The sequence below is a fragment of the Phanerochaete carnosa genome (assembly GCF_000300595.1).
Source record: "Phanerochaete carnosa HHB-10118-sp unplaced genomic scaffold PHACAscaffold_1, whole genome shotgun sequence".
NCBI classification, from domain to species: domain Eukaryota; kingdom Fungi; phylum Basidiomycota; class Agaricomycetes; order Polyporales; family Phanerochaetaceae; genus Phanerochaete; species Phanerochaete carnosa.
In genome coordinates this window covers 3153794-3161915 of record NW_006767628.1, presented here as the reverse complement: position 1 = coordinate 3161915, position 8122 = coordinate 3153794, and the positions used below count along the sequence as shown (strand labels likewise).

The window sequence follows — 8122 nt, the reverse complement described above, 5'->3', positions numbered from 1 at the left end:
ACCCCATGCCAAGTCTATGTCAAGGTTGGCGTCCTGCATAGGCCGGTCCGGCTCATATGCTTGGCGGTCCTCGGGCGCAGTAATATCGTTCTCGAGTCTCTGACGCTTCTTGGGTGGCTCGCCTGAGGCGATGCGTAAATGATCATGTTCCGCATGGGCATGAACGGAGACACCTACCCTCCGTGATGAGATGAAGCCTTCCCGAGCGAGCTGCCACCTGCACCCTGAAATTTTCTTGCCAGAAATCTATGAGCACGGGAGCGGCCACTAGAAACGAACTTCAGCTGAGATTGAACCATCCTGAACCTCGCATGTCGTACCTCCTCGAGGTACACCCCAGATCATCTCTTCGATAAGTCGCGCACTCTCCTTTTCTGCCTTCTTCTGCTCCGATTCACGCTTGAGAAGAGCCTGGCTTTCCAGATAACTGGACCGCGCCCGCTAGAGGACCTTACAGCAAGGAAAAATAAGATATACACGAGAACACGTACCTCCAATTCTTCATTCGTCAATTCCGTCCGTGCGTCAAGAAGTAGCCTGACGCGTTTACCCTTCTTCGGCCGTTTCCGCTGTTCATCGTGGACGGCGCTGTCGCGGTCGACTTGCGAGCCTAGCGGAGACAGCGGTAGGATTACAGACCCTTCCATGGCAAACCTATCGTCTGGACGACGTTGTTAATTGATACACAGTGTCACATAGAACGAACCGACCGTTGTCAGCATTGTCAGCAGGCTGGAGAGGCAACACATCGGCAAGGTGATCTACATCTGCCGTGCAAGCTCACGTACCATGACGAAGCCTTTACCAGAAAGCGGAGTGCTCGATAACGCGCCGGGCACCGGTGCATCTGCGCCCGGCTCGTGCAATGCGTGCTCTTGCTGCAGCTGGCCGTCTATGCCCTCGTCAAATGCGGGCATTCCAACGTCCTCAACATCCCGCGTAGGAAGGGGCCTACGGACCACGAAGAGTTAGCCGAGAACCGCCTATCCCGAGCATGAGACTGACTCGTCTTCTATTCTTTGAGAGACACCCCATGCATCACCAAGCTCCCTCGCCAACTCCTCACCAATCTCTCCGCTTAAGTCTACGCCGTCGAGGAAGTTGTCATCGAAGCGAAACCCACCAAACTGGGAGGACGACGGTATAGCCCCACCTTCCTCCTCAAGGGCTACGTCGAGGGAGCTGGATAAGAGGTAGCTATGGTCCTCCTGCAAGGTGTGCAGGTCCGCACGACCCTGTTCAGCGAGGGAGATGGAGCTAGCTTTTGCTTTTCCCCTCTTCTTCGCTTTCCGACCTTTATTCGGGTCGTATTCTTCCTCTGATTCGTCCTCTTCGTTCGCTATAAATGCACATGAGAACATAGTTTCTCAGAAAAGCAAAATATATGCGCCGTACCACCATAGCCTGCTTGCGTATTCACTGGCTCGTCCCAGCCCTGCGTAGTTGTCAGTGGAAATGCACAGACAATAAATAGCGAGTCTGAGCAACGCACTCGGAACAAATGGTCGAAGTCCAGTGCGAATGCGACTGTGGGATCAGGGACGGCCGTTACCAAGTCCGGGCTAATGTATTTGAGTCCTACCATTCGTAATGAAACTGGCACCAGCTTACCGGACGCTGGGCTGGCCCATTTGCAACTGCGCCGCTGCAGAGGATACAGCGTACATATCCTGCGTCACTTTCTTCAGAGTGTTGAAACAAGTCGTTACGTCGGTCAGTAATATTTCTTGCTTGACTGGAGAACGATATTAATCAAACTGGACTTGGTCAGATCAAGCACGCATATACCCTTGTACACGCTGCGTTCTCTAGTCAACGAACCAGTTAAGGCTGTAGGGCCGGGACGACATACCGCGCGACACCAATCATCAGGTTGCTCGAGAGACGTAAAGCCAGTGGCTCAACAGGTTCAGCTATGAGGGTGCACAATTCTGAAATGTCCGCAGTCATCACGGAACGCCTGGGCAACTTTCTGAAAGACGATTTTGCTCCCAAGGTCGCCGCCAGCCTGCCAGTGGCACTTATGTCAGAAAAAGGAAGGATACTACGAAGCAGACGCATACCACAGGAGACCGAAGCCACTATCGCGACGCGAGAGTAATTCGGTTGTAAAGAACATGCTACAACCCCGAGTTCCGCAGCGAGAGGAAAGCACAAAGTTGTGGCACGGGGAGCTCGCTCGATGGCGGCCTGGACGGCGAAGATGGGGGAAAGTGGACAAGAGCAGGATTGCGACAGGAGGTATAATATTTACTGCCAGGGAATGGCAGACATTGAGTGCTCTTCATCCGAAGTTGACGGCAATAGCGCCACGACAGCTTCCACGACACCTGCCAAATCCAGCATAACCTCCGCACATCAAGTCTGCGACAGATCTACACGCGCCATCATTCTACTCGGTTATCGAGTCTCATACCTTGGTCCGGCGATTTCCGTAAAAGCCTACCAGTTGTGCAAAGAGACTGTCGCGGTCACCGACCCACAAGAACCTTTCTGTGCGCTCCTCTTCCACTCCGTTCGCGTCCGGCTCGATCCAGCGAATCTTCAGCCCCCTCGCCACCCCGCTCTTCTTCACAGCCAGGACATCTCCCAGCTTGATGGAGAGCTCGGGCGTGGATGACGCAAGTGGGGTATAGTACAGCATAGAGTCGGTGAGCGTGATCAAACCAGGTCCTTTGCGCTGGGCAGGGAAAGCTGTGTCGCGAGTCAGCTAGACCAAAGGAGCAGAGGACAAACTAGCTTACTATGCGCCTCGATACTTTGCTGGCTGCTCTGCGAAAGGAGCGTGTCCCTCGTGTTGAGAGGGTTGATGGTAGCCCATCGATCCAAACTCTTCCAGTTGCCTGCTTTGAAGACTTGCTTCACGTCGCCTGCCCAAGCCTTCGTCTTGACGACCCGGCCACCCCATTTGTTCCAGTCCACACCTCTGTCCTCTGCAGTGTCTGCGGCTTCTAGACTGTTGAGTGAATCCCCGTCTACGACGTCAGCTCGGCTTAAGGGAGTCCGCTTCTTCTTTCGCCTCGGTTTGACTGGCAAGCCTTGCGCCACCCTCTGTGATATGAGCTCCATCGCGTATTCTGCGTCAGTAGACGAATGTCTTAGAGGCGGAGGAATTCTTTGTGGCACTTGAGTTGGTCACGACTGTGTCAGAAACATCACCGTGTACACACCTTGCACGGTCGGCCGGGGGCAATGAGGCTAGCACTGGAATTACATGCCAAAAGAATACCCCTAAGCCCATTGTGACCAATTTCGCCAGATACTTTGCTGGCACAAATGCGGTAAACAAGCCAAGTACAAATAAGACCTAAACGGACAAGAAAAATCAAGACGCAGGATTAAAAAAGAGGGCGCCTAATACATACCAAAGCATATGCGAAAGAAACGTTCCGGCGACGCCACAGGAAGATGCTGAGTAGACGTTCAGCTGGTGGTGAATGGTGATCATAATGCCTGAACGCACTTTTTTATACGCTCATGTACGTCTGAAATTCTGTTCGCTATGTGCATGATGGGGGTGGCGACATGCTCCGACTCTAGAAGATCAGGCGTGACAGTTCCAAGCTCTTCCTCCGCCATTCCTGGTTCATCTTCGGCGTCCGGAAGAGCTTCTTCCACCACGATCTGCGGTGTCGATGCATTGGCGCCTGACATACTCAGGCCGGTCTCGTTTTTCGCTCGTTTCCTCGACGCTCTGTACTCTTTGAATGTAGTCCAAGCATCGTGGACGCTCATTGCGGGGGATGTGGCAACGCGCAAGATGACACTTCTACTAAAATTTTCCGCGAGCTCCAATTCACGTCGATATCGACGTAGCTCTGCTGCATTTGGATAAGGGAGGTACTTTCTGCGAAGCAGGGCGTAGAGGACTCGAATCAACAAGCCCGAAAGTAGAAGACCGTTGTACCACATGATCCAGTACAGCTATGGCATGGCAGTTTCAGCAGCGGCAAATTTACAAACAACAAGAACAAAAACTTACAAAACAGTAGAACAAACTCGTGCCGAAGTCTTTCCAAGTGGCTAGGTCCCATAACCTCTTAAGGATGGGAAAATACGTTGGTTCCAGGGCGAGGAAGAGACGGTTCGCCGCCAGTCGCGCCCTTTTGATCGAGAAAGGGGGTTGCGATGGCTGAGGCGGAGGAAGCAGGAGCAGTAGTTTCTAGGAAGATTTATTCAGTAAGATATCGAAGAAGTGGAATGCTGCTCACCGAAGCAGCCCAAGTGGCCGGTCCCAGACCGAGATCCGGATTGTCCGATACGGGATCAGACGCCGGGCTTGGGGTGGCGGGGACGCCCTGTTGTGCATCTACCCAGCCACTGCCTTCGTCTTCAGACGCATCTGGGGGTTCTAGGGCCGGCTCATCCTGAGTCTTGAGATGGCCGGTCTCGGACGAGGTGCGTGGCAGTTCGACGTCTGTCACGTACTTGTCGGAGGTCAGCGACCTGGCATATAGAATGCTGATAAACTTACAGATGAGAACAGGCTCAGGAAACGCTCAATCTCCTCTGCATCGTAGAGTTCCCGTAGCTCCTCGGCGGACAGCCCTTCCTCGTCCCTAGTACGCAATGTGACTGTGTCGTCATCTCCGGAGTCGTCGTCGTAAAAATCCTCAACAGAGCCTGGAATCCTGTGAGGCTGTAACGTTCGTGCCTCTGTAGGTGTGACAGGTGCCGCAGGAGAAGTAGTTGAAGACACAACTTCGGACGGCTGAGGGGGGGTGATAGACGGACTCGGAGGGTGTGACATCACCGGCGATGTCCTACGTGAGGAGGAATAGGAAGACTGCCCGCTAGGTACCACATCTGGCCTGCGCAGCGGGTGCGCGGGCGGGGGAGGGAACAGCTGCCGCCTGTCTGACATGAAAGCTTGCGGGAAACGGCTCGCTGCGGAGGGCCCGACTTTGCCCATCAAACGCCACAATGTCGTTCCCCACGTGGACACGTATCTGAGACATGACGTCAGTGTGAACCCCGCATAGATCCTCGACGCGCCCTTCACCAGTGTCAAACTACAATATATCGATCTTTGGCGCCGATAATACAACAACAATACGATAGTGAACACGAACTACTACAGTTTTAACTTGCGCCTAGCCAAGATTCGAAGGACAGGAGGCCGCAATCACTCAATCTTACGGCAAAATTTCTTGTGGCGCCTCCAGTCGCTGCGCTACGCTCAGTAGTGAGTATTCCCACGACACCAACTCGATTAAGTAGTCTCGCTCACCATGCAATCGGCTGAGCAGTACAGAATGCACTACGTGAAGTATTTCAGATATCAGAATGACATGGAGCCGTAACACTACGGCCTACCTTGCAACGACTGCACTTGGACAACTGCTTGAGAGGTCGGAGCTGTTGAGGTTGACACTGGGCAACGTGTCAGTATACACTTGCGACATGATCCTCTACAGCACTCACCTTGGCATAACTGCAAAGATATTCGTCGGGAGTTGGTCCAAAGCGAATACGTCTGGCTTCAGCGAGGTCACCCCTCATCTCGTACACCAGACCCAGATTATCACGGTAGTACGCTGGGTTGTACGTCGAGCTCAGACGGCTGACAATCTCGAGAGCCTTCCGAATATTCTCTTCGGCGTCGTCAAGTTGCCCCAGCTGAATCTGAGATTCAGCAATGCCATTGTATGTAAAGGCTGTGCTCTCGTGACCTGTCCCGACCTAGTCTCCAGTTTGAGCCCAAGAGCGTTTCTGAGGACAGTGATCGCTTCGGCATGCTTTCCCTGTCGCTCAAGCGCCATCCCCTTGTTATGAAGATCCGCCCCGTGTCGGAATTCTGCAATAAAAGCTGGGTCCGGCTGGCCCGTGCGGACCTCTGTCGAGAAGCTCATGAAGGGAGCCTTCATGGTTGAAGATGAGAGATTAGGAGGATGTGCGACAGGGGCCTCCTTGACATACATTTCCAATGTTTGTTGTTATTTACGACCACTCGCAAAGAGTCAGGAAGCAGAGTCGTTCGTACACCCGCGAGGGCTTCCGGTTGATGAATCAGGAGCTGCATATTGCGGGCTGGACTCAGAATTGACTTGCCGTAAGATTTCTAGGCTATCGGACCTGGCGGATCCCGACCGTCATCAAGATGCGCGCGCATGGTTTCCGAAGGGCGCGAATTACACTAGAAAGTCTAGTCAGTCGACCGAGAGCCTACTGAAAGAGACAGGGATGAACAAATGAAGTCGGTGGCCCGCTGTAAGCCAGCAAGGCCCTTATTTGGCCATATTTGGCAGGGCGGGAGTGCGTGGGCACTGGGCTGTGGCGCCCGCGAGGTGTGCGTTGCGCTTACTCTTGTCTCAACTCTGCAATCATTCTCTTCTCTTCTCTCCATCCCTCTCCCCATTCCCGTACACTCTCTTCGTCGTCGCTGACATGGCGTCATCGTCTTCCTCGTCCCCAGAGCTGCCGGTGTCCCGGTCAACGGCCAACGACCAGTCATCGCTCTCGGTCCAAGCTAGACTACACGAAGTCCTCGAAGATCTCTCAAGGTTAGTTCTAATCCCGTGGTGTTCACACCAGTTACTCAAAAATACCACAGTCGATTCATCCTAAACCTTCCCGAGGCAGAACTGGCTTCACTAGAGCGGGTATGTTTCCAGGTGGAACAGGCGTAAGTTCTACCCTCCTTTCTAACTCTGGGACGACAAATTATGACGTTGCACTAGACATTGGTACTACGAAGATTTCGTCCGAGAACAAGATCCGTCCCTCCCTACGATGACTCTCAAGAAATTCTCACACAGTCTCTTCCACGTTTGCCCTCTTCTCAGCCACTGGGGTGACGACCATGAGCAGACATTTCAAAACTTCATGGCATATAAGACCCGAGTTCCTGTATGTGGTGCGATAATGCTAAATGAGACATGGGACAAGGTGTGTAGAATGTTATACGTCCGTTATTTTGATAATATTGACGCTGCCCCAGTGTCTGCTCGTGAAGGGTTGGAAATCTACCTCCGCATGGAGCTTCCCGAAAGGCAAGATCAATGAACAAGAACCGAGGCATCGATGTGCAGTGCGCGAAGTAAGTCGGACGTAGCTATCCAAACAAATGAGCTAATGAGCCGCTCAGGTGTTGGAAGAGACGGGCTATGACTTAAGCGAACAGATTAACCCTGCGGACGTTGTAGAGCTGTCGATTCGAGACCAATCATTGTCACTGTACATCGTGTCCAACGTACCCGAAGAGTACCCCTTTGCCACTCGAACACGCAAGGAGATCAGTGTATGCTCTGGCCATCTCGATTACCTCATCCAGATATTGACCGAAATGCTTCCAACCAGAAAATCGCTTGGTTCAAGCTCCAAGATCTCCCAACGTGGAAGCGTAACAAGTCTGTTCCTGGGAAGTTCTATCTCATCACGCCTTTCATCGGGTGCGTCCGCTATCTCCTGTGACTTGCCATCGATGCTGAATATACCCTAGCCCGTTGAAAGCTTTCATCCGTGATCATAAGCCGAAGGACCACAGCCGTCGGAATCGTAGACGATCGCATGCACCTGCTGAAGCGGATTCACACTTGTCGAGCGGTGATGATGCACGTCTTGCGAATGACTCTCAGGATGCTGTGACCGCCGCTCAAGAATCGAGCTCACAATCGTCTGCCGATCAAGGAGATCCTCAAACGCCATCACCTCTCTACAGCGAGCCCATGGTCCACCACGCTGTTCAAGACGACAACACCCAACAAGCATTAAATCTTGACACTGTGGACCCGCATTTCGCGCGACTGTTAACCTCGTTGTCGTTGTCCGTCTCAGCATCGTCTACGGAAGATGTTCCGAAGGCGCAAATCAGTGATCAACCGCCCCCTAGTTTCCAGGCGCCCCCATCCATCGTAACGGAAGCTGTACAGCCTAGATCCCGGTCGCCTTCTCTGGCCGGGACTATCCGGCCCCCACGTACTCCGACTGTTCCTACTGTCTCCCCTCCACCCCCACACTCTCATTCGCGCAAGCCATCAGCTGGTTCGCCACTGAAGCACACAGCGTCTGAAGCTTATCTTCGTTCCCTGACCAATGGCACAAGCTCCCAGGCTTCTCCAGTGGCACGGCGCACAACCGCGGACCTCTCACCTTACTTGCAGCGTGCAGTTACTGCTCAGGC

General features: G+C 53.2%; 3 protein-coding genes across 3 annotated transcripts in view; 1 reads left to right on the top strand and 2 right to left on the bottom strand.

The window, feature by feature from the left end:
- The window catches only part of PHACADRAFT_134200 (uncharacterized protein), a 6740-nt gene extending 1865 nt beyond the window's left edge, over window positions 1-4875 (bottom strand). Inside the window, exons 1-17 of the mRNA XM_007390434.1 lie at window positions 4475-4875; window positions 4212-4427; window positions 3983-4162; window positions 3464-3924; window positions 3366-3411; window positions 3171-3307; window positions 2745-3115; window positions 2064-2694; window positions 1853-2008; window positions 1789-1799; window positions 1612-1735; window positions 1493-1562; window positions 1399-1435; window positions 1006-1339; window positions 789-951; window positions 711-732; window positions 492-661 (exon numbers count right to left, since the gene is read on the bottom strand). Coding sequence (XP_007390496.1) covers window positions 492-661; window positions 711-732; window positions 789-951; window positions 1006-1339; window positions 1399-1435; window positions 1493-1562; window positions 1612-1735; window positions 1789-1799; window positions 1853-2008; window positions 2064-2119 — 1143 coding nt within the window. The 5' untranslated portion in view covers window positions 2120-2694; window positions 2745-3115; window positions 3171-3307; ... (3 more) ...; window positions 4212-4427; window positions 4475-4875. The remainder of the gene's footprint in view (window positions 1-491; window positions 662-710; window positions 733-788; window positions 952-1005; window positions 1340-1398; window positions 1436-1492; window positions 1563-1611; window positions 1736-1788; window positions 1800-1852; window positions 2009-2063; window positions 2695-2744; window positions 3116-3170; window positions 3308-3365; window positions 3412-3463; window positions 3925-3982; window positions 4163-4211; window positions 4428-4474) is intronic.
- Window positions 4876-5118: 243 nt separating this feature from the next.
- Window positions 5119-6084, bottom strand: PHACADRAFT_247401 (uncharacterized protein). The gene is made up of 7 exons (XM_007390433.1): window positions 6052-6084; window positions 5920-5994; window positions 5673-5861; window positions 5425-5619; window positions 5317-5373; window positions 5231-5260; window positions 5119-5173 (listed from the first exon to the last, which is right to left on the bottom strand). The coding sequence occupies exons 3-7, from the start codon at window positions 5850-5852 to the stop codon at window positions 5126-5128; spliced, it is 510 nt and encodes a 169-aa protein (XP_007390495.1). The 5' UTR covers window positions 5853-5861; window positions 5920-5994; window positions 6052-6084; the 3' UTR covers window positions 5119-5125.
- Window positions 6085-6533: 449 nt separating this feature from the next.
- Window positions 6534-7413, top strand: PHACADRAFT_84000 (uncharacterized protein; the record flags this gene model as incomplete). The annotated part of the gene is made up of 5 exons (XM_007390432.1): window positions 6534-6625; window positions 6681-6888; window positions 6941-7039; window positions 7088-7240; window positions 7300-7413. Coding segments are annotated over 5 exons (666 nt in total), but the record flags the coding sequence as incomplete, so codon positions are not given.
- Between the last annotated feature and the right edge of the window lie 709 nt (window positions 7414-8122).

Bases quoted from the DNA above. Each gene is read 5' to 3' on its own strand.
- PHACADRAFT_247401 (XM_007390433.1), bottom strand. From the start codon at position 5,852: ATGAGCTTCTCGACAGAGGTCCGCACGGGCCAGCCGGACCCAGCTTTT. The intron at 5,261-5,316 runs GTAGGCCGTAGT...TACTTCACGTAG, and splicing joins CCAAGTGCAGTCGTTGCAAG to TGCATTCTGTACTGCTCAGC. The intron at 5,174-5,230 runs GTGAGCGAGACT...TACTGAGCGTAG, and splicing joins ACTGCTCAGCCGATTGCATG to CGCAGCGACTGGAGGCGCCA.